General features: G+C 48.4%; 2 protein-coding genes across 6 annotated transcripts in view; one reads left to right on the forward strand and one right to left on the reverse strand.

Annotated features, from left to right (window-relative positions):
* The window catches only part of PIK3IP1 (phosphoinositide-3-kinase interacting protein 1), an 11,971-nt gene extending 2,436 nt beyond the window's left edge, over positions 1-9,535 (forward strand). The window contains exons 1-6 of one of the 2 annotated variants that reach the window (XM_021413222.1): positions 2,981-3,128; positions 3,248-3,364; positions 3,448-3,564; positions 5,505-5,690; positions 5,825-5,903; positions 7,910-8,117. In XM_021413222.1, coding sequence (XP_021268897.1) covers positions 3,047-3,128; positions 3,248-3,364; positions 3,448-3,564; positions 5,505-5,690; positions 5,825-5,903; positions 7,910-8,117 — 789 coding nt within the window. In that variant the 5' untranslated portion in view covers positions 2,981-3,046. Of the gene's footprint in view, positions 1-2,980; positions 3,129-3,247; positions 3,365-3,447; positions 3,565-5,504; positions 5,691-5,824; positions 5,904-7,909 lie in introns of those variants that run through there. The other variant, XM_021413221.1, reaches the window with a different exon arrangement.
* The window catches only part of LIMK2 (LIM domain kinase 2), a 31,608-nt gene continuing 17,057 nt past the window's right edge, over positions 10,059-24,609 (reverse strand). For 3 of the 4 annotated variants that reach the window (XM_021413212.1, XM_021413211.1, XM_021413210.1), the window contains exons 3-15: positions 24,380-24,489; positions 23,937-24,125; positions 23,495-23,600; positions 22,437-22,633; positions 21,554-21,740; positions 19,167-19,253; positions 18,263-18,394; positions 17,921-17,977; positions 17,670-17,735; positions 17,097-17,271; positions 15,641-15,696; positions 13,680-13,837; positions 10,059-12,215 (exon numbers count right to left, since the gene is read on the reverse strand). In XM_021413212.1, the coding sequence (XP_021268887.1) occupies positions 12,059-12,215; positions 13,680-13,837; positions 15,641-15,696; positions 17,097-17,271; positions 17,670-17,735; positions 17,921-17,977; positions 18,263-18,394; positions 19,167-19,253; positions 21,554-21,740; positions 22,437-22,633; positions 23,495-23,600; positions 23,937-24,125; positions 24,380-24,489 (1,677 nt within the window). In that variant the 3' untranslated portion in view covers positions 10,059-12,058. Of the gene's footprint in view, positions 12,216-13,679; positions 13,838-15,640; positions 15,822-17,096; positions 17,272-17,669; positions 17,736-17,920; positions 17,978-18,262; positions 18,395-19,166; positions 19,254-21,553; positions 21,741-22,436; positions 22,634-23,494; positions 23,601-23,936; positions 24,126-24,379; positions 24,490-24,609 lie in introns of those variants that run through there. The other variant, XM_021413213.1, reaches the window with a different exon arrangement.

Below are 24,609 nucleotides of genomic sequence, written 5' to 3' on the forward strand. Positions count from 1 at the left end.
GGGGGGGGGGAAGGAAGAATTATTTTTATTTACCCAAAAAGAAGAAATGGGAATTGATAGGAATGTGCCATGTGCCCTGTTAAAAGGAAGGCTGTGGTCAGTGTTCTCAGATTTAAGCAATCCATGTTAATTTGTCTAGAAAATAATAGACTATAAAGGTGATTTTCCTTATTCCCCTTACTTAGTAAGATTAAGTGATGAAGCATGTTAGTACCTTCAGTAGGAAACTATCTGAACTTTTGTCTGGGAAGGTATGAACGTACTTGGCTGTGGCCAGAGGAGGAGGGTGTGTTTGAAGACTTCTTGAGAAGTCCTTCTAGAACTGTACATCTGCAGATGCTTTGTAGCATGCTGTGCTACATGTTATTTTCCTTGCATTTTTCTTCTCAAAGAAAATTTTCCATACATTTTTAATTTTTTCCACAGGCAAAAATCATTAAAAAAAAAAACAAGAGCCCAGTTGAGAGGCAGGACAGAGAAAGCTGACATTGTTCATTCTGAAACCTGCATCAGGCAAACAGCAGCAAAGGTACCAGCTGATAGTTGGAAATGGTTCACACGGAGTTCAGGGAGGGTGCCTGACCTTCCCTGTTCCTAGAAACAGCATGCGTATTCTTCTGTGGGGTGTTTGTGGATGGGCATATGCATTGTGGTGCATGTATGTGTATGCACATTCTGACTGCTACATGAAAGCAATGTGAGGGTATAGCTGCAGAGCTATTTGCTTAGTTATAGTTTGGGTAGGTCCTTGGAAACTGAGTCCTAGGAACTAGTGTCAGGTTTAATCTCTTCAGAGCGTAGCAAGAAGAGCAAGCCCATTCCCAAAGCTCAGGAAGAACAATTGACTCTGCCTTGACAGCAGCTACTGGCATCCTATTAAACTTAACTGTGTGAAACTGCTAGGCATAAATCTTTCCTCATCCTGCAGAAAGCTAGAGATAAAAGGGAAAAAAGCTTAGAAGTCAGATGTGGAAAAGACTTTGATCTTTACCGTTAATGTGATGGGTTTTGCATTTCTCCCAGATTCCCCATTGTTCTTCCATGGGCTAGAAACTCTGATTGTTTGCTGGAACTTGGCTGGGTGTAATGAGAACTGCAGATTTATCTTGTTACATAACAGGAGAGAGAGGTCTGAGGTTTGTTTCCAGAGATTACTGCCCAGCCTGCAGTTCCTGGATCGGGATGTACAGGGGGAGGTGCTTTCTGTGCAACATGGCATGGAAGCCGAGTTAGTCCCACAAAATGAACTAAAAGAAATGAGGCTGGCAGCCCTCTGCAAACAATATTGGACAGACTGTGCCTCTGGATGCATGCGTGGCTCTGCAGCTTCTGACTGAATGGAATTTGTCCCATCAAATCTCTTAGGAAGAGCTATTACAAACGGAAGGTCTGACTCAGTAGCCCTTTTGCAGAATTCTTGCTTGCTCCACTCAGCAGCGCCTTCACGGAGGGCAAAACTGGAGAGCATCAGGAATGCAGTAGCTGAGTGTGCACACAGTGAGCCCGACAGCACAAAGCAGACATCTTAGCTGTGATGCTGGTCAGCACTGACACACAAAGGATGTTTCCAACCTAGCAAGTCTGGCTGCAGGTTTTGTTTTAAATTCGACATTATGAATCTAAATGTAGTGTCCTGTTAAATCGTATTGTTAAAGTATGACTCACGTAAGTGCTAAGGCTACAGTTTCATACTCAGTTCTGCTGAATGCTCTGCTTCCATCGTTGCCCCTCTGCCATGCTGGTACATCTGTTGTTTTTTCTGTGGCTGCGCTGTGGGCAGCGGGCAGGCTGGCTGTAAAGCATGTATGTGTGCGTGACCTGGTAGGAAAAGGGTAAAAGCTGGCTGGGATCGGTGCTTTGTGCCTGCTCCTGACACCTGTAACAGCCTGACAGAGAGCACTCCCAGGATGGGAACACCTGGGAGGGGAAGGGGAGGACTGCTGCTGCAGCCAGCGCTGCCCTGACAGCGATTCATCAAACACAGTACAGCACGCAGCTTCCCGGCAGCGGTTTGCATGTGATTTCAAAGCACCTTAAAAGAAGGGACCTTCCATGTCTTTTTCAGGGGAGGAAGGTTTGATTATCGCTCATTTAGCAGAAAGGAAAAGGGAAAAAGCACAGAACTGAAGTGGGCAGATTGGCCAAGGTCAGAAGGAACTCGGTGGAAAAACCAGAAATAGCAGCTCCTCGTGCTGCCAGCCTGTGCCTTGGCTGCAGACCCACCGCTTGGCCACGGCCCCCTCTGAGAGCCCCGTGCCGGCAGGTCCAGGCGCTCAGAGGTTGTTTTTCCCTTCTGTCACATGGAACCTTGCTGGTGTCTGCCGATGCTTGCACACAGCCACCGGCACTGCAGAATCCAAATACTGCCTGTTTGGGAAAAAAGTACCCCTTGTAACCCATCCGTCCATTTCAGTTGTCTGTAGAAAGGCTTTTTTTGCTGCGGCTGAATGATTGCAATACCCTTCATTTAAAGCATTCGGGGCTGTTTACCTTGTTTTTCTACAAGCAGACGCAGCCGCTCGAGCGTGCGGAGTCCCCAGAAAGCAACGGGATTGCGTGCGCCCCCCGGGCGCAGTCTCTCTAAGGCTGAGGGAACCCAAATGCAGAATCGGGGGAGGAGAATTCAGTTCTAAGCTCTGGAGGGGCGGCTGGAAGATGAACAACATCCCAGCCCCGACCCGGGGTGCAGGCACGGCTCCGCGCTGGGAGTCCCCTCCCGGCCCAGCAGCTTCTCACGTTTTGGGTCGCGGGATTCGGGGCCGTTTCCCCGCGGGTTCCCCCCCGCCGCCCCAGCGCTGCCCCGCGGCTCTCGACCCCTTCCCCTCCCGGGGCTCCCCGCGGGGCCGGGACCCGCCCGGGGGCGGGCGGCGGCGGCGGCGTTAGCGTTAGGACCCGGCGGCGGCCGCGAGGCGGGGAGGGGAGGGAGCGCAGCCCGGCGGTTGTTTACCGGGGAGGGGAGCGCCGGGGCAGGTCTCGGCGCGGCGCCGAGCGCAGCGCAGCCGAGCGGCGGGGCCGGGCCGGCGGCTCCTCGCCCTCCGCTCCGAGGATGCTGCGCGGGGGCCCGCTGCGGGCGCCGGGCGCGGTGCTGCTGGGCTCGCTGCTGCTGGCGGTCGCCCGCGGCGCCGAGGGTGAGTGTCGACCCGCCCGTGGGGGCCCGGCTTTGTTGTGGGGGACAAAGGCCGACCCCGGAGGGGAACCTCCGGCGAGGGGGACCCTCCCCGCATGGCCCGGCCTCGTATTTCCGCAGAGTGCCTCCGCGGCGACGGCGCGTCCTACCGCGGGAACCGGCGGGTGGCCCTCGGCGGCGCCCCGTGCCTCAACTGGCTGGCGGTGCGGAGCGAGACCGGCGCCGCGCTCCCGGCAGGTGGGTGCGGGCGCGGGGGGCCGGGGCGGCGGGGCTCGGAAAGCGGGGAGCCCCGCGCTGATCGCCCCGTGCCCTCCTCGCAGTCGCCGAGGATCACGACAGCTGCCGGAACCCGAATGGAGACGCCGCGCCCTGGTGCTACGTCCGAGGCGCCGCCGGAGTCCCCGAGCGCAGAACCTGCGAGATCGCCCCGTGCCCAGGTAGGAGCGGCTCTCTCCGCCCCGCCGCTGCCGCCCTTCCCCGGCTTTGTTCTTCCCTGCCCGGGCTGGGACCGGTCACTGGGGAGGGGTCCCCGTGCGATCTCGACTGCCCCTTACCCGGGGCTCCCCTCCAGCCCTCGCCGGTGCTTGGAGGTTTTGTCTTGGCAGCAGAAAAGGCCCGTGCAGAGCCTCGCCCCCCACCCGTTTTGCTGGTCTATGTAGGGCTGCTGAGCCGTGTTACAAAAGGCGGAGGACTGGACGTCTAGAAACTGTAGGGAAGTGGGTAGGACCTTACTGTGGGGCACGTTACTGCTGTCGGAGCGACTGCGTGCTGCTGAAGGAGTGCCAGGCTGAGTTTGGGTACAGGTAAGGGGGAAGAACTTGATAAAAACAGGATGTGAAGAGAGGACAGTTAAAAACAAAACGTCAGTCAGGGTGTCAGTCAGATATCTTGGGGTGTGAAGGAGCCTGCCAGGAGGAGAGCCATAGCTGAGAGCCGGCTTCTGGAAGAGGAAATGTCAGTATTGGCTGAGGCCAAAGCAAGCACTTGTTTTTTGGACTATTTGCTGATCTTTGAGCCTCTCCAGATGCACACACTGCCCTGTCCCTCGGGATCACTGGCCTTGCATGTAAACAGCTTTCCCCCACACGTACTCCCTCTGCTTTCCTTAGCTCTGCTTTTCTGTTGCCTGCTTTTCCCTAAAGATAAAGGAAAACAAATGTTCTGCTGCCAAGAACAGTCTTGCAGCTTTGGGATCTGGGGAGTTAACTGACCTTCCATCCAGTACACCATCTGCATGTGTAAAGGGTTTGGCCATTCTTGTGTCTCAGAGCAGGCACCGTTTTATAGCAGTTATGTTCTGCGGCTCCCCTTAGTTGAGCTTCTCTGGCCTGACCTTAAGTAACATAACTGTGCAGTGCAGGCACCCTGATTTCCTGTTTCTGGCTCCCCATCTGTACTTCCATTTCACATTCCACTGAGGACTCAAAATGGCTGCAGATAGCAAATCCAGATGGAGTTAATGCCAGCTGTGGGGTGAGATCCAGGGCCTGCTGAGAGATGGAGGGAGTTTTCAGGTGTGCGTGCACACTGCATGGCATTTCCAAAAAGGGGGGATTTTTTTTTGTTTAGGACAGTCAGTAGATGTATACATTCTACTGCAATAGCTTTTACCGTGACATGAAGGAAAGAGCTTTCTTGAAAATCTTATTGGTGTGGTTGATAAAAATCTGCAGGGTTGAGAAAGAGTTTGCAACGAGCATCCATCCTCACGCAGCTTTCTGTGGGCACTGGCTGAGGAGGGCCACGCTGTACTTACATGATTCAATGCCTGTGCTGCCTGAAGTGTCGCTCTGACTTAGCCTGTCCATCAGGCTAAAGGAGTTTGCTACGTGGCTGCGAAGAGGGGCTGGGTAAAAATGTCCCAGGTTGTTTCACACCATCTGGAGTCTCCTTCCATCAAACCTTCCTGTGTCAGGAAGATTGAGGCAGAAGAGAGATAAATAGACTCCTGGGAGACTTTGGACGGAGATTCTCATCATCTTTTTTCATGTCTGTTCAGCATGATTGAAGCTGCAGCCTGTATATCGATCTATAGACTAAATGAAGTCATTGTGCATCCCCTGGACTCATGCTCTGAACCTGGGTTTCATTCTGCTCTGTCTTCTGTCCGAGGTGATGCCTTACACTCCTAGTTGCATGGATTCATGTCAGAGGAAAGCAAAGAGAGTACATTTCCCTCGGTAGGATTTCTGGCAATAACTGCTTGAAGTTACTGTGAATAATAACTTATTATTCATGGGAATAAGCGTTTGTCAGTGTGCTTTGAAGACAGTTTGGTGATACCAGTCTAGATCTGTCCCACTCACATGGCATATGTTATTTTGAAGTATTCATTAATGCTCAGTATTTTGTATATCTCTTTTTTTCCTCCCAACAGATGCTACTGCTACCACAGCCCCAGTCCCTACAGCAGAAGTTAATATTTCTCAGGAGGTCAACCAGGTGTTTGAACCAGCTGATACCTTGCCCTCCCGGAGTGAGGCAGCCGCTGTGCAGCCTGTCATTGGGATAAGTCAGAGAGTGCAGATGAACTCCAGAGAAAAGAAGGACTTAGGGACGCTAGGTAAAAACACAGGATTGTGTGCTGGATCCGTTCCTGTAATTCTGGCAGGATGGACTTGTTCTGAGGCTCTGAAAGTGCTGCTGTAACTGGACCTAACGCCTCCAATGCTGCCTCTTTCCTTTCCCTCTTCACAGGGTATGTGCTGGGGCTGATCATGATGGTGATAATCATTGCCATTGGAGCTGGCATTGTCGTAGGATACATCTATAAGAGGTCAGTGGCTGCTCTCCTTTGTCCTAAAGTTGGTTTAGGCATAAAACAACTTAAATCAGGAATGTCTGAATATCTGCAGACCCAACCAGATCCTAATGAAAAGACAAATAGATGCGTAAGTCTTCGAACATCACAAATTGTACAAGAGTTTGTCTTGTCACAAAATGAAAAGAATAATGTAAGAATGAATCTCACTCTTGATGTTTCACCCATCCATATGGTATTCTGTCACATTTAAAGTTTCAGACAGCTCTCTTGTTTGTTCGTTTGTTTTGGGATGTGTATGTGCATGATTTGTTGTGGCTTTCTCAGGTGCTTCCAGGGCAGATGACTTAACAGGAAGTTTACTTTGCAATCAGAAGAGCAGTCCTTTCAGCAGGCCGCCTCTTCCCCTGCTTTCACTAGTTTAGGGAACTTTAGGAGAAAAATAATCAGCGAATCCTTTGCCACACGTGCATTGTATTCTGTGAAGCTGCATATCAAGTAGCACTCTTTGGAAAAGTTCCATGCATCAAAGTTCCTGTCTGCTTTAAGGTCAGTTTTGATTCATGAGTGAGTTATGACTTGTTTGGCCACTTCACTGCGCTGCACAGAAACTTTTCTGTAGCTCAGCAGTGTCTGAGCATCAGAAGGGTTTGTGGTAATAGGAAGCAGCTTAGTTGTAAGAGACAGGGCAGGATTAGCAAGTACCAGTATAGCTGCAGCAAGTGAAGGCCCAGGCTGTCTCCTCTGGGAGGGTTTGTTCAGTGTTTTGGCTGTTTGACAGCAGCCTGATACAGCCAAGCAGAAGGAGCCCTTTCCCAAGCTAGGACACGTCCTTATGTAAGTGTTTATAATAAACGCCGACAGAAGAAAAAAAACAGAGGGAGGAGTGTTACATAAGGGGCAAAACACAGAGCGCTGCTTGTTGAAGAATCTGATTTGAGTTGTCACTTCAGAGAACGCTGTCTCGTGTGCTGGCAGGATCGGCAGCCGCTGCTGCACACTTGTAGGCAGCTTTGAAAAGCTGCCAAAATGCTTATGTGCCGACTGGAAACCCCAGCAGCTCTGCCTGTTGGGGATCACGAGCCTCAGGAGGTGTTGAGTGGTGCCTGCCCCACTTCACTCCTTTCTTTGGCAGTAAGGAGCAATACTGAGCTTCGTCTGAATGCAGCTTTGCTTCTCCAGACCCAGAATATGCACTGCAGGGCTGCAGCACAGGATTACTTTTCCTCTCTTCCCGGGTGCCTTGCTCTCAAAATTGCATGTGCGGGCTGGCAGGTTTGGGTGGGTGTGGTGAGAACACTCTAATGTGTTTTATACCTTTTGGTATACGTAGCTTTTCTGGAGACAACATGCTATTAATGCCATCCATTTTTAAAGCCACGCAGTTCTTCCTCAGTACAAATTACAGAGGTGTCACCTCACTTAGCAGCAGGCTGAAAAGTTAAGTAGGCTTGAGAAGCCACTTGTGGTATTAAGCTGTTAGCTGCAGCCGCAGCAGGCACGGCCAGCTCTGAAACAGGCTTGAATCAATTCAGTAATGGCGTAATTTGCTACACGAGTCTGTTTGCTGCAACAAAGGCAGAATCTATCACCACCTTCAGTAGTTGTTTCCATCAGATGAAGCAAGCCATAGAAGCTCTTTTGCACAGCAGTGGTCTCTGCTGTCTCACTACTCCTTAGGGCCTGCGGGACTGTAAGGTATTAGGAAATGTTTGTCAGCTCCGTGGTTTGTAGAAGTTTGGCTTTCCAGAGATCATTTAGATGAAGTACTGTCAGTGAGTAAGACGTTGTGGGAGATGGACAGACTTCACTTAGCTGCATATTTGTAAAGGTTCTCATGGTCCTCTGCCCATGCTAGGGTATCTTTCTGGGTGCTTTGTATGTGGCTGGAACATCCGTTTGTTAAACAAAGAACCGAGTCTCGAGTCTTCTTTTCTACCATATCACGTTTACTGACCCTGCCTTCAAGCAGTGGCACTCACTCAAACCATGTACATATGTATTTCTTTTTTCTTATCTAGGGGAAAAGACCTGAAGGAAAAGCACGAGCAGAAAGTTTATGAGCGTGAAATGCAGCGCATCACACTGCCGCTCTCAGCGTTCACCAATCCTGCCTGTGAGCTTGTGGATGAGAACACAATTGTAGTTCACACTAACCAGACGCCTGTGGAGGACACACATGATGGCAGCGGCCCGCTCATGGGGCAGGCAGGTACCCCTGGTGCCTGAGCAGCTTGGGCAGGAGTCGTCCAGGCTGAGTGAAGCTTCCAGCTTCCCACTGTGAGCGTGGGGGTTGCGTGTGTTCATTTCTGTTTTGTTTTCTTTTTGGTGAAAGCCAGATGAAGGTGATGCAGAGGGACAGAGCAATGGGCTATTCATCACAGTCTGTTTCAGGGGCACCATTCAGTGCATGACCAGCTGGGGATTGGTGTGGTGGATCCTGCTGCTTCCTCCCACCTATCTCCATGGAGTGCCAAGGAGCTGGAGGGGACGACGGGCCGGGTTCGCACCTGGCCACAGAATCAATAGCCCTGAGCGTGGTCTTGGCTTCCTATTTTTCTGTTCCTTTCCTATTTAACAGCGTGCACTGTTACTTAATGTTTCAGCCTGGAAGCCCAGGAGGGAGCAGTACCGCAGGGACTGAGGGGAGCTTCACGTCAGACCTAGATAATTACACTGATTATAGTTCCTGTCTTTTTTGCTTTAGTAGCTGAGAGCTGGAGAATCCTATCCAGAATCCTGCTACTAGAATAGGTGTGGTTTTTTTTCCCCAAGAAAGAGTGTATTTGAGGGATGGCTCTGGTCAGTAGCGGTATATTTAGCCCCAGTGTAAACTTGGAAAAGCACTTCTCAAGGTCTTGACGAATCCAGGTCTTCCAGGGCTGACGGTGCGTCTCCATTCCCCTGTGGTGCTACATGCACAGCCACAGTTGTAGGTGTCCAGGTGGTCTGCCGCCTGCTCACTTACACAGATCAGGAGACCAGAAGGCCAGCAGCAGATTGTTCTGGAGCAAAGAAAAAAACTGCGGCCCTCAGTCACCTACAGCAGGTTGAGCATTGAGGACAGATAACATCTTCTGAATTCCCTCGACTTTATACAGAGCCAGCTCTGGAGGGCATGGTCAAGCCAGCTGTGGATTCTAATTCAGCAGCTCTTGCTGTAAGGGCAGGACAGGGTTGCTGCTCTTGTAAGATCCCAAAGTCACAGCGTGGCTTCTGGCCCAGCCCTCTTTGGACACGCTCAGCTTGTGCTGCAAGACTGCTTGCTTACTGAACCTGGCCCTATTAGAGAGATTTTATAACAACTTTTATCAGCATTCCAGGGACTTTGGAAAGGATAGCTGCTGCAGTGTCTCCCAGATGGCACCGAGGCAAGGCCAGTTCAGGGAAACATCTATCCCCCACCTCAGGGGAATCAAGCCATTCAAGTAAGTTTTCTAGCCATCTGCTTTATAGCTGAGGGCCTAACAGGGAATAGCACTTGGCAGCAGGGGTTTTAGTGTTAACGTTTGATTCAAAAAAGGGAAATGTTTTATTTTTAAATGCCTTTGAATACCATTTCTTTGTAAAATGTTTTAAATACCTCATTATGAGAAGGTGCAGATTGTGCTACCTTGTATTAAAGCTTAAAAGAAAAATGCTCTGTAGACCTGTGTGGACTGTGGCTCATCATTCCTGCCTGCCAGAGCAGCATCCTTATGTTTGTTGCAGACTTCAAACTGAGGAGCAGGGAAGATGCTACTACAGTTTGCCAGGCCCAAACGTAAACCACTACAAGCAGTGCCTGTCCTCCCCAGCACAGACGTGGCTCCTTGCTGCCAGCAGCTAGCCCAGGACTGGGGCAGTGTTCCTGAAAAGCAGCTGTGGGTGTGTGAACTGGGCTGACAAAACAGGCTGGCCCGTGGGAAGATTGCTCTCTGTTACAGCCCCTTCCTGCAGTGACGCAGGTCAGTTCTGCTTTGGTGCCGCTCAGCAGCAGCTCCGTCCCTCGGGACCTTGCATTGGAAAGCAAGGAGGAGAGAGCACAGCAGGTTACAGGAGGCACTGACATAGCTAGCATTTTTTCTTCAGTCCTGGCATTAACAAATGCCTCTTGAACTACGTATTTCGGAATATTTTTTTTTTTTGCTGACTCTTGTCCAGTCTTAAACAGAACAGCTAGACAACGTCTTTATTTTACACCACTCCGGGTGAGTATTACCATTGAGCACTTGCACAGCATCTCAGTAGTCCTGTGTGTGGCAGAGCCCCTGGCTCAAGAAGAGGAGTCCTTGCGGTATCTGGTCTGTGTAGTTTTGTTGTTGCTGTTCTGTGACAAGAGAAGGTTGCAGTTTCCGGCTTTATTACATTTTTACACAGACAACACAATCCTGTTTCCACAGCATACGTTTACTGTTTTTTTAATTTAGTTAGAATGTGGAGCTGTGCAAATCACAGTTCATAAATCTCACCCACACATTACCTAGGACTCTTCCCTTCACAATCCAGCCTTGGGGGAGGGAGAGGAAAGGACAAATCCTATTAACAATCCTGAATCCACTGGACCCATTTTAGAGAGGTTGCTCCTCAAAGCACAAGGAGCCCCAAGTGTTTCTAGAACACTACGTGGACTGAAAACAATCCCCTGACACACACACACCTTGTGTCAGGTGCTGACTGGTCCCATGTAATTGTACACATTTTGAACTCATGGGTAAGCATGAGGTGGGTGGGGCGAAATGAAGCTAACAGCAAAGACTTCACACCCATTTCCCACAATTCAGTACTGAAGGGAAGGGGAGGTGCAGGGAGAAAGGAACACACTAAAAAAAATCAAGTTAAACCAAGATGTTTGTAGAACTTCTGAGCAAAGCTTTTGCTTGGTTCTGACAACCACATAAGCTACTGAAGCAGTAGCTTTCTTCCTTCTCCACCTAAAGAAGGAAGAAGTACTCTGCCTCCCAGTGACTCCAAGCCCTTTTTTTCTCCCCAAAGCAGGGAATGACCCTGAGGAAAGTTTCTGCTTGGACAATCAGCCTAGGTGCTGCAGCAGCAGCAGTTGCAAGAAGGACCTTCAAAGGGAGCAACCTGCAGGGAAGGATAAGGTAATGGCACCTGAATGATTAGTTTTCCAGCTGCCACTCCTAGTGAGATGGGACAGTCTCCAGCACTCTTCTGTTTACCAGCAAATTCATCCTTTAAGTAGCCTTGGCCGCATCCCACTTTACCATCCACGCACAAAGCACGAGCCACTTCAGACCTGTACCTTTCTGAAGAGCACTTTCTGCCACCCTGTCACCTCCTTCCCACAGGCTGAGAGTTTGAGCAGCTTTGCCTTTCCAGGGATGCTCACAGCCGGTGTCTAGTGCAGTTCTACATATTTAGGTTCAACCGCTCTCACCTGGGTTAAGGTCCTTGGTCAGGCAAACTCACTGTACAGGGTCAGTCTGAAGATGCTTCAGAGGCTCATTTTCTGGCTGCCCATCCGGTGGGGCAGTTAGAGCTCAGTCTTAGTGTTTCTAGGCAGGCTTTCAGAGGTATTCAGAGACAGAGGAAGAAAAAAACCCACAAAAAAAACCAAAACAAAAACACATACACGCTTCCCCATGAGAGCTGCCCAGTTCCTAGGCTTTTTCACTCTCATCCTCCATGTCAAATGTCAGCGGGCTGTTTTGGAAAACACAGGCACAAACATAAACACGCACGCACACACACACACACTGTGCTGGTTGGGTCTTTTGCCAGATGTCCAGTTTTCCCAGCTTTCTGAGCAGGGCAGTCAGTGGGAGAAGCAGTTCCAGAAGTGCTGGTCCTTGCCCAGGAGAGTTTCCTATAGCAATTACCTCCCTGGCTGATGGGCCAGAGTGGCTTCACAGCTTGCAGCCAAGTTCTAAGGCACCACAGTAAAGAAGCCTGAAAAGGCCAGAGAAGCATTTCTCGAGCCAGAAAAATAGTGTTGAGCAGCTTTCATAGGTGCAGTTGGCAGGAAACAGTCCTTTTTGCTTCTGAAACATGCCAGAAATCCACAGTGAATCAGGACATCCAAGAGGAGGGCGCTGGGTGGGGAGAGAGAGGCAATGCAGCGAATGCACAGCGTGGTGCCCCATTAATGCCCTGGAAGTGGCTGAAGTGCATCTCCCTCCCTGTCGCTCTACTCCAGCAGAAGTGATGCAGGCAGCAGGACGAGCTGACTAGGTTGTGTTTTCAGGTAGCTTGTCACGGTTCAGTCCGTACTGCACACTCACGTTGTGGTCCAGCTCCTCCAGCTCAGATGGGAGGGGGATGGCAAGTTCTCCCAGGTAGAGAGAGAGAGCTTCAAAGGAATCTTCAAGCTTGGAAAAAGGGGGTCTAGGAACAACAATGAGGAAATGTGAGTAGGGAACGTGAAGCAGAACAGCGTGTGGAATGGCTGGACCGGCTGTCCATCCAGGCTACTGTCCCTGCACAGAGGTGTGAGCAGGAACATGATTTCTCCTCCCCATTCAGTTTCAGAGATAGCCAAGTTTTTATAACTGATGACCAGGGATGTCCTGCTCTTTTGGAACCCTGATCTGAAGCTGCAAGCTTCACAACTGAAATAAAATTAGGTATTTGTATTTCATATCTGCTGCCTAGGTCTGCCCCTACTTTTTGCACATGAGAAATCCTGAGCAATCACTTCTCCCTTACCCTGTCTTAGATGTTGCTTAAAAGACCGTGACCATACTCAGCAGCCTCTCTTCCAAGCTGTTGAGTTGTCAGGCTTTCCTCACATGGAAGCCTTTGAGTAAAGGCCTCAGTAAGTTTGCAGACACACCAAGTTGGGAGGGTGTGTTGATCTGCCTGAGGGTAGAGAGGCACTACAGAGGGACCTGGATAGACTGGATCGAAGGGCCAAGGTAAACCATATGAGTTTCAATAGGGCCAAGTGTCGGGTCCTGCACTTTGGTCACAACAACCCCAGGCAACCCTACAGGCTTGGGGAGGAGTGGCTGGAAAGCTGCCTGATGGAAAGGGACCTTGGTGTGCGGATGGACAGTCAGCTGAATATGAGCCAGCAGTGTGCCCAGGTGGCCAAGAAGGCCAATGGCATCCTGGCTTGGATCAGGAATGGGGTGGTGAGCAGGACTAGGGAAGTCATCCTGCCCCTGTACTCGGCATTGGTGAGGCCTCACCTCGAGTACTGGGTTCAGTTTTGGGCGCCTCGGTACAGGAAGGACATTGAGGTGCTGGAGCAGGTGCAAAGAAAGGCAACAAGGCTGGGGAAGGGCTTGGAGAATATGCCCTGCAAGGAAAGACTAGAGGAACTGGGGCTGTTTAGTCTGGGGAAGAGGAGACTGAGGGGAGACCTCATTGCTCTCTTCAAATATGTGAAAGGTGATTGCAGTGAGAGCAGGGCTGGTCTCTTCTCACTGGTGACAGGTGACAGGACAAGGGGAAATGGCCTCAAGTTGCACCAGGGGAGGTTTAGGTTGGATATCAGGAAAAACTTCTTTACAGAAAGGGTTGTTAGGCACTGGAACAAGCTCCCCAGGGAGGTGGTGGAGTCACCATCCCTGAAAGTGTTTAAAAACCATTTGGATGTGGTGCCCGGGGACATGGCTTAGTGGCGGGTTGTTAGAGTTAGAGCAGTATGGTTAGGTTGTGGTTGGACTTGATGACCTTGAAGATCCTTTCCAACCTGAGCAATTCTATGATTCTATGATTTGAGCATTCCCACAGAACGCTGGAATCCAGTCCCCTCCTGCTCTATGTGCGGAACAATCCTTCCACCAAGGGTATACAGACACATCCTCCAAGCGTACCTAAGAGTTCTCCCAGCCCCAAACCTACCTGCTCTCTGGTTCCAGTCTACAGCAAATGGCAGCCAGAGGGAAAAAGGCTGGAGGACAGTCAGCAGGAACAAACTTTTCCCAGAACAGCTTAACATTAAGGCCAAAATCCAGTGTGCGTGGGAGGCAGTCTGGGTCAGCATAAACCTGGCCTATGATCTAGGGAGAAACAAGAGGAGTGTTGAAGTACAGTGACAGTCCCCAGATGTTAAGAAGCAGGGAACTCCAGCATTAGCGAGGGGCTCCTTCAAAGGTTTAGGTTGAAAAGGAAAGAACAGAAATACTGTTCCTCCTCTCCTATGGCACTAGGTGCAGGAATAAGCAAGGCACTGCTCATACAGGTAAACTTCAGGTGAAACTTTTGCAAGACCTCGCAATATGGCCACCGTTGTGGAGGAAGGCCCAGACACCTCTTTATCTCCAGGGTTTTTCTGCTGGAAGACGCTGGACAACGTGCATCTCCCAGAGAACTTGACAGCGTCCTACTGCTGTGTGCTGGTCAGGACGATGCAATCCCTCCTGATGGCAGGTAATGAATACAACCTGCATCACCATCCCATCCCTCCTCTCCCACACAATCATATACCACCACCAGCAAAGCTCCTTTGTCATGTGGAGCTTGACTTCAAATGGTGCTGCGAAGGCAACAGCATCACAAATTCCAAGTTGCTCAGTTAGTGGCAAATTCAGCACCCCTGCACCAAAGGTAGGGAGCAGAAGGAACAACTATAACCAATGCCCAGAAAGTTGCAGGAGAGAAAGATGAGTGGAACAGAGATAAGTCCTGCCCCAGCACTCAAAGTTCAGTGCTCACCACAAACCCTACTGCCTCACTGAGGTGCACTCCACCTCCAGTGCCAGTAAGTGTACTAAGAGGGAACCTACCCACAGCAGAGAGCTGTAGGGTGATCCGGGCACAAAAAAAGGTCAATAATAAGGTCAGTAAAAAAGGTCAATACAAACTCTCACATGGGGAGAATATTAGGTTTAAAGCCTCATCAGGTATCACAGAAAGGGTGTTATTTATAACCACCCAAGCTCTTCCATGCCAATAAACTCAGCACTACAACCACATCCTGTAGCGAGACAGTGGAACGCCCATTATGTATTTTGGCAGCGTTACTTCCTTATCTGCTTTTTGAGTGTAAAACTTTTTTAAGCATTTTTATTTTGGTAACAAGTGAAATGTTCGTATCCTACCACCCCAGTTTTTTTTTTCTAGATGAAACAACTGTTTTAATCCCACATACAGATTGTTCACGTTCCTAAATCTATCACTCACAACCACAACATTCTGCAAGAGGAGAGCTCAGTATAAACAGAGCTCCAGATGAGGCCACAAAGATTTATGCACACACCTTCTTTGTTCTCTTCGTCCCCAAACACTGAAGATGAAACTGTGCTGGTCTCTCCTAGTGTTTTTGTAACTGCTGCATTACCTGTACATCTAACACCTCAGCTTTCCTCTGTATTTTCACTGTCTTACATACTTTTAAAACTGAAATACCTTGCAGCTTAAGTGGCGATCTCTGCTCTGCAGGCAGGAAAGCCCATTATGGCAGTAAGTTTGTACAATGGCTCAGAGATTCGCTGAGCCAGCAGACTTTAAAGTGTATGCTTCATTAACAGAGCTGCAAAGGGGTTTCAGTTTCTCCTTTGAAATCAAGTGCTATCTATACTGGAAGCCCTGAATTTACTGAGAGTATACAGCTGATCACTCTTTTATCGAGGCAATAAAAATCAAAATCACAGTTTTAGGGAACATCTAACAAAACGGGTACCAGGGCTTGATCAGCACCTGACAAGAGAATGGACGCAGAGTAAGCCTGCACTCCCAGCTTAACTCACCGTGCTATCAAAAGGCTATACACTCAACCACAGGGCCTGATAAAATGCGTGGAAGGAGATGGCAATGGGGAAGGGAAAGTCCACTAACAATGCCACGTAATGTCCTGGACTTACCTCACAAAGAACAATCCCAAATGAAAAGATGTCCACAGTCTCATCATAGCTCTGTCCTGCAGGAAACATATGGCATTCAGCTTTGTGACAGACAACTCCTCACCTCGCTACTCCAGGAGCTGCCAGCATCTCCCTCGGGCTTGGCCTCCAAAGTTTAACTAAGCCTATTCCCTGGAGGGCCCTACAAACAGGATACAAAGCAAGGCTTAAATCTGAGCAGGGTCAGTTGCCTCAAGATGTGTCTATCAACTGCATCTTTGTACACTATCACGTATTTTAACTCTGCTTCTGTCTTGTACTGGGAAAGAAAAGGACAACGCAGGGAAACCTCACATATCAGAGGTCTAAACAAATGCTACGGATAACTATGGAAAGCTTCTGCCCATTTCCACTGACTAGTGTTGGAGTGCCTCTCTACGTAGCATTAAGTCGGCGTTCAGCTTCACCAGCAGCCAGTCCCTGCTGCAGCGACTGCAGAGGTAATAAATTACACACTCGCAGTGCTTTGAATCTGGGAACATAGGCTGGCTCCAGCAGGCCATTCTCTGCTTGCAGACACACCCCTCCATAGCCAATATCCAGTAAACAGCTTTTTTTGTAGAGGTGATGTCAGACTGCATTCTTGCTGTTCTCCTGACAAATGCCAGGTCTGAGACAGACTCCAAGCAGCAGCCTGCAGGCCTTTAGAGAGGGAAAACAGAAAATTACACAAGAAAGCAACATGAAGAATTGTTGAATATGGGGGAGAAGAGCTAAGTCCTCTCTTCTCTGGCGAACTAGGTTGGGCAATACTGATAACACAGCAACCCCAAGCGCTCAGCCTGGTCTGACAGACCTGCTCATTAGGAGGAAATTGCATCCATTATATTTCACCCTTACCTCAATTCCTGCAGGGACAGTTTTTCTGCTAAGGAATGTAGTTCATCCTGTACAAAACTGAGGGCTATAAACCAAAAAACAGATTTCCCTGCACTTGGACAACTCCCACACTTGCCCCAGTCCCAAGCTTCAGTAAACCTGTCTGCAGAGGGCTTCTCCCTGGATCTACGCACCCACACACGTAAGCTTCCTGGAGTTTAATGACTCCATGTCTCCAGGGACAGTTACAAAGAGACTGCAACAGAAATTGTTCTGAGGTTCTGTCTTGCTTCAGGTCTGTTCCATCTTCCCTGATATTTGTACCATAACAAGTTTAGGTCTGGCACCCTCCTGAAGAGTCCTGGTGTCTGCTAGAAACGTTACCTCTGCTAGTACAAGGGCTTATCGGGACAGGTACCGCAAAAGAAGAGCAGCTAGGATACCTGTGTGCATGAATACGCTTGTGTATTAACAGGTCTAAAAACACAGGCTCTCATAGGTTTGATCGTTACTAGGGTTGGGAGCTTTCTGTAATCCTATCATCCCTATCCTTGACGCAGGCTGGCTCCTCGCCCGCAGCCTGGTGTCAGTATCTCACCATTTAGCATCTCTGGGGCCATCCAGTACGGGTTGCCAACCACCGTGTAGCGCTTCTTCCTGTCACTCTTCCGCAGGGTTCGTTTCTTGGCAGATGGCTTCTCCAAAGTGGGCTTTTTTCTTTCCTCCACAATCAGCCGGGACAGACCGAAGTCGGCCACCACCACCGTCTTATCCTGCACGGGGGATTTAGAACAAACCGCTGACTTCCCACAGCTCCTTTCAGGAGCAAAGAGGCTGCAATTCCTGTTCACTGTCAGCAGTGGCTTAAAGAACAGAAGCAGCTGTATATCAATATTTAATAGTTGAGATGAAGTGAGTCTTATAATGTTGACTGTTAATAGGAGACACTACCACAGGAAAGGGGGTAAGAGAATGAAGAAACAGTGAAAGCAAGATCAGTCTGGAAAATCTTATGTGAAGATAAAATTCCCTTGTTTTGGGCACCAAACCCTCTCTGAAATTAGTCCCACTCTGACTAGTGAGGGCTCTGAACTCAACATCATGTGGAGAAAACCAGGGAAGGAAGATGACGTGGGGAACAGCATACTGGGGGAACAGAGGTGTAGCTCACCAACTTGATTAGGCAGTTATGTGAATTCAGGTCTCTGTGAATGATGCACATGGAGTGCAAGTAAGCCTAGAACAGAGGGAGAGAAGTCCGTTAGGGGTTTCCAAGCAAATATATCCCTTCACATTTACAAACTTCAACAACCACGTGTTAGTAGCCAGCCAGGATCCACAACCACTCAATCACCACCCTGCTGAAGCTGCTAACCCTGAACCAGGAGGTTTGCACGGTGATGCAGGGACAGTTTGACTCACCATTCCAGAGGCAATTCCTTTGGCAAAGCTGACCTTCTGCTGCCAGGGAAACGGGTCCTGAAAGAGAAGTCCTCACTGGTCAGGGGCCATCTTACCAGCCATCTGGTGACAACAATTCCTCCTCAACAGGGACTCTTACAGGAGTCAGAAAACAATGACATAGCCCCAGGAAAAAGGCACTTCCTGCTCCACGCTACCCACAGCTAAGAGAAAGCTTTTCCACGCAGTTCCACAGGAAAATACTAGCAACAAGCATCATAAGGCTGGCATGCCCACAGCGTGCTGTCAACCTCATTCCATAATAAGTAAGGCCTACCAGGCTTGCCCTCGGCATGTGCTCACCGCATTGCGGAGGAAGTCCTTCAGGGTGCCACCCTCGATGTACTCAGTGAGGAGATTGAGCTTCTTGTCCTTGTACAGTACACCAATGAACTTCAGCACGTTGGGGTGATCCAAGCTGCGCATCACTTTCACCTGGGAAGCAGAGACACATCTCAAAGTGCAGAATGAAACAACTCCTGACAAATTCTCTCTGTATGATATTTGCACTGCTCCTGCCCAGCAGAGGACGGCATTCCTATCCTGGAAGTTACCTCCAGGCACCAGAGAGTGCACTCAACCCCTAATCTTAAAGCAGTCAATTACCTTTTGCCTCTTCATTTCCACATCATGCAATTAACCTGATCTTAGTCTTTAAGGAAAGCACCCTTGGGTTCAGCAAATTTTTCAGAGTAGGGAGTTCTCCAGAGCAGCTATCTGCTCTGTACTGCATCTGTACTGCATGTCAGGATCAGAATAGCGGCGTCAGCTATTTAGGGAGCGGCCTGCCTTTAAGCTAAATATGACTTTGAAAAACATGGAAGGCAGCCGCCAAGAAAACAGTTTAAATAGAGCAGGAGTCTTAAACATCGTATGGATATTGGCCCGCATCGCTTGTATTTGTGCACAAGGCTCAAGGGATAAGTCCTTTATGTATTTGCACAGCTGTTTGCCTCAGACTGAGTCTGCTTTATATCACTGAAAAATTAATGAACTGGGAGCTGAAGTTGTGGCTACTGCTCAGTTTAAGCAAGTCACACTTTGCTGCAGCAGACATTCAGCTGGTGTCAGGCTCTCTCTGGTGCAATGTCTCCCTCCTTAGCACTTTGATTCCTGCCAGCCTGCTGGCATGATCACTCTCTCACTGGGGAAGATGGAGGACTGTCCACACTCACGGCTCAGAAACTTCTGGAAATTTTGCTCCTACCTCTGTCAAAAAAGTCTTCTGTGTTTCCTCATCACAGCGAATGAGCTCCTTCATCACCATCACCTTTCCTGTTGCTTTGTGAGTCACCTGATGGAAACAGAAACCAGAACTACAGGCCAAGCTCAAGAATAAATAGCTCCAATGCTCTTGCAGCTCTTCTGAAAAGTAACATCCTCCCCCTCTATCCAGAGAAGGCATCAAAGAGAAAACTCAGAGCCCAGGGATCTGAAGAAAACAGCATAAAATTTCTCCTTTCAGAATTCAAAAATTCTGTAAGCGAAACAGAAACTCTCTAAAGCTGACAGGGTCATACCAAGAGACCAACAGCACCCCAAGAACCAGATCTGAAGTCTCTTTTTTTACAAAGCTTAAGGCTGAGCTGTCAAAACCTCTGAAGGCATCAGTTCCGTACTTGTGCATGTCTCAAGTTCCCCAACAGAAAGCACTTGCCCAGCATGATGCTCACAGTTTATACACAGGTTCTAACAGTTATATTCTGTATCAGCAAATAAACCAATGTTCACTTGCATCAAAAATGAAACTAAACAAAGCAAAGTTACACTACCACTTTGGTATGCTTTGGTATTAGTGGGTACTCTGAAGCTTACTGGTTTCTGACGAGCATATCAAACTTAATCATGTGCAAGAAGAACTAGGTCACACGGAGTGTTCAGTTAAGGCAGGAAGCAGTTGTTTTATCATGCTCCTTAGGAGCAGTGTATTGCTACATGAAAGAAATATCCCAATATGGTGGCAAACACCCAGAAAAAACACACCACAAACACTGGGCAGTGCACTTCCTAGCTCTTGACACTGAAAGTATTTCCAATTCCAAGAGCTGCCTGTATCCAGCTGGTTTATGGCATTCTGCTGTGTTCTAGAGGTTTCTTTTAATCAGCTCTGCCCTGCTTGCATAGGTACAGGAGTGAATAGAAATGTGCCAAATTCTGATAAGTGAGTTTTCCTGGAAATCCTCTCCCTCTGGAGTTGCTTTTCTTGGATAGCTAAACCTCTCTGAGATCTCTAGGTAACTAAATAACCACATTCTCTCTAGGAACAGAAAGTGACTGTTCTGACCAGACACAGTACTTATTGCAACAAAAACATTCAATCTGAAAATCAAGAAAGTTGTTGCTTCTTTTGCCTCATACCTTTTAAAATAAAACGCCTTTCAGAAAACCTCCAGAACTGCAACCCAGAACATGAGGCCCAGTTATAATATTTAGGAAGTTTGTGAGCTTTTGCAAACACTGTGGCACACTAGTTCTCATTTGAACCATGGGACGTAGCAAGGCTAATACAGGTGGAATACAAATGCATGGAATAATAGAGTAACACAACAGAAGCAAGAGTTATGATATTCTTCTGCTCCCATCTGAAATCAAGCATCCATATATAAGTAGCGAGCCAGGGAACACTATGCATTTCAGCCAGGGACATGAAAGCCAGGGATATCTAATACCCAAAAATAAAAGGAAGTGTAGAGACAAAGACAAGGCAAGGCTAAGTGGTATTCTTAAGCTGACATACCAGCAGAACTGAAACAAGTGTCATCATGGAACTCCAAGAGGACAATTTTAACTCCCAGAGCATGCACCAGAACAGGATGGCTATTGGGTAATTTGAGCAGAAAAAATGCCTTTGTGCCATTAACTGTGGGGACGCAGATGACAAAAGCATGCGACAGAGGAAAGGTTCTGCTTACCTGGACCTGTTATTTGTCTATGAGCAGAGGAGAAGAGAAATATGCTCATTAGTACAGTATAGTATAGTAGTACTGGCCCACCACCATCCATGGAAACGTGATGAGTGAGGTGTAAGGAGAAAAGTCCCATAACATGCTGAATATCTGAGCACTGAGGAGCTCATACTACTTCAGTAAGGCAGAGAAAGCTGCCCCGATGCTATCACAGATGGTAGGATAACAGCTCCTAAAGCACCCCTAGTCAAGACCAGAGAGCTTAAATGCCAGAGAACAGAACTGCTATTAATGGAGATTTTAACTGTGACAGCCATGCAAGAGTTGATGGCTACCACCACATTTAGGCTCTGATCAAAGTTCCGAGCTCACTGAATCAGCCTGGCAAACCTTTGAGACGGTGGGAGAGCAATACTGAACTGGGGACTTAATGCACTTCTCTATTCTCCCCGCCTCACCCAGGTGCCCGCTGAGACATGGGCACTCTAACTCAGGAGACGAGCCAGTATAGCCAAGGTTGACATTTGAAAGAGACAAAGAAACAGAGAAATGGACCTCACTGAGCAACTCAGGTGAGTTCCACGACTGATCACTATCAGCAGGGCAAAGAAAGGCCACAGTGTTGAGGTTCACGAGATAGACTGCTGTAGTCTATCTTAACTGATGAATGCTTGGAGAGATCCCTCACCTTGATTGCTTGTCCAAAAAATCCTTTTCCTAGTACTTCTCCATGAATGAGATCACATGGCCGGAAGATTTGCTGGGAGCAGCTAGAAGAGGAACGTAGAGATTCAGAGCGACTGATGTCACGGCTCAGAAGGAGGGGTTCCTTTGGAGAACTGGGGCCAGGAGACTTAGAAATGCTGTTACTTCGCCTAGAAAGTAAAGGAAATGAGGTCAGTGAAGCTGCTAGGAAGCTCTTGGTTCGATGTATATCATCCTTAGCTCCTAAGGGACCAGTTTCCAGATGCACTTCAGTGCTCTTTGTATCGCAAAGGCCAGATGCTCTCCCAGCACCATGGAAGCTCTTCACAAACCTAGAGCAGCTTCCAAGCCTGGAGCACCTAACAACAACACTGTCAATTAGAGGTGGAGCTCCTGAGGAGGAAGAAGCTGTGAAGATGCAGCTTTTATTACTTCTAAACAAAGACTAAAATACTGGTAAATGACTGAACAAGCAACTGAGTGCACCAGGAAAACAAGTTTTTTCCCAAATACCAGTCACGTTCCCTTTCAGGACACATTCTTCCCCAGCCATTTAAGGCTGATAAAAATCTGACCTCTCTGTTTTCTAACTATAAAACTCAGTATCTTTTCTATGGTAAAAGCAGAGCTCCTCATTTTTATTAAGTAAAGTTTCTCACCCTGAAAGGGAACGGAGAGAGTGCATGTCAACAGTAGGATGTAAAGGTCCCAACTGCTTCACCAGTGGTTCATACCAAGGCTCATACCACAGATTAGTCACATCTCTGCAGTCATTTTCAACCACAGGGCCTAAGCACAGAGCAGCCCAGCCAAGGAGCACAGGGCAAAGACAAGCTAGGTCAGAGAGAGTGCTTTCAGAGCTTTACCTGAGGGATCGTCGGCGCAGCGTTCCTTCCAGATTCTCCTTGATGTCCAGCGGAGAGATGGAGTGGGGAGAAATGGGAGACTTTATGTGGGTGGGAAGCCTGGAGTCCAACCGAAGCCTGTCTAAGCGCTGTGAGACAGGGTCATGCTCTATCAGCAGCTGAAGCGTCTGGCTCGTCTTGCGAATCAAGTCCTCCACCTGCAAGCAAACCAAAGGGAAGGATGGCAGCAAAGAGGAGGAATATGAACGACAGCAGACAGAGGAGGCACAGCAGAATGCCCCTCAGAAATCAGAGTTCAGTGAGATCACTCTGTAGTTTTGGTTTAGTTGCACACACCACAGTTATCTGCCAGACAAGACAAGCTAACAACACAGAAGTTTCTCGTGCTGTTCAGAGCCTATTCTGTTCTGGTCAAAAATAAAAGACCAAAAAAAAATTTTTTTTTTTTTTTTGAGAAGTATTTGAAAACTACACAAGATTCCATCCTGAACAATGCTGAAAAACATTGGTAAAGCTGTTGTGCTCCTCATGTTCTCTTCAATACCAACAGTAAAATCTTCGCATACTGAAAGTAATGGTCTCACTACGCTCTTGCAGCATCACCTGATAGTTGTAAAAAGCATTTTCTTGTAAGTGCAGACATCAAATATATATATATAATTTTTTTTTCAATGGTAATCTCATACCTAGGATAAGCTGAACCTTTTTCTATTACCAGATGCCTCTAAGGGAATCCGAACAGCAGACTTCACTAGTAATACATATAGAGTCTTCACAGCCTCTCTGTCCTCCAAGATGCCAAAGCTCTATGCTTTCCTTATCATCTTTCTCCATGACTGAATGCCACAAATTTAGAACTGCATCCTACCAGCATTTCCCTCTAATTCCCTCTTCAGCTGAAGTAAGCAGCAAAGTTTGTCTTTGTGTGTTCACACTGCTAGCATGACTACCATGGGTGTACGCACACACTGTGTGTAGGAGGGGAGAACAGTGCCAAGAGACAGACCAGCTCTAGGAAGACAGATGAGAAGGAGGCTTCAGAACAGAACTTTACCCACCTCCTCCACCTGTAACGTACGAATGGGAGCTCCGTTAATTTCCAGGATACGATCTGCAGGGTGGATGGCATTTCGGACATCCGGGCTGATGTGCATCCTGTTAACTCTAAACACGGGTATTACAATGGTGAGGAAAAAGTCAATTTAGCAAGAATTATCAAAACTATTTGACCTCTGCTGCTTCCCTTTGTGTTAGTATCGGGAAGTAAAACAATGCTGATTTCCATTAGAGTAAATGCTTAGGTTTGAGCTGGTTTGGGGAGGGCTCATCGTTTGCCCAATGGCAAAAATTGCTACTCCACTACAATTCTTAAATGTTCCCATTCCACCGGGACAGACCTCCTCAGCAATTAAAGCAGCTGACACGACAGCAGAACTGCATAAGGTTTACCAGCTCCCTCTGCACAGACGTGAACTTTGCACACAGCCTTGTCATACTCACTCCTTCACTTGGACACCCGTGGCATAGCTGGAGCAGCCGCCCTCAACGGACACGGAGAAGCCCCTCTTGCCATCAGTAGCTGCCGGCATGGAGATGAGTGTCAGTGTATAAGGCAGCTGCTCACGCAGGGACTCAGTGGAATGTTTTTCTATCATCGGTGTCAGCACAATCTGGTTATGGCATTTTCCACTAGAAGAAGTGAAGAGAGTCATTGTGGCAGCGTCCTATCCATCAGTGCCGAACTCACACTTCTAAGTTATTTCAGTGACCCTGAACTTCAGTTTTAATGTTTGTTCCACTCCTTTCTCCCCCTTCAAGGCAGCTTCCTGGTATTCCTTAGTGCAGCATTAAGCCAAACCACATGAAGCCAGCTAAATGTGGCATACACATAGAGCAGGGAGCAATGCAATTTCCCAGTGGCAAAGCACGCAGCTCTGTCTTACCAGTAGAGAGTGGAATGCTGCACCAGCGCGTAAGTGTCCCCATCCTCAATGATCACTTTGCAGCTCATACAAGCAAAGCACTCAGGGTGATACTTGTATTCTCCAGCCACCTACAGACAGAAAAGAGAAGTGCTTTGTAAGACCCAAATCCATCAGCGTTTGCAGCTACTGCTTTCCTCTCATTAATTTGGTCATTCAGATCTCAGAGCCAAGGGGCAGCTTTTTACAGG

This window comes from Numida meleagris, chromosome 14, assembly GCF_002078875.1.
Source record: "Numida meleagris isolate 19003 breed g44 Domestic line chromosome 14, NumMel1.0, whole genome shotgun sequence".
Lineage (NCBI taxonomy): Eukaryota > Metazoa > Chordata > Aves > Galliformes > Numididae > Numida > Numida meleagris.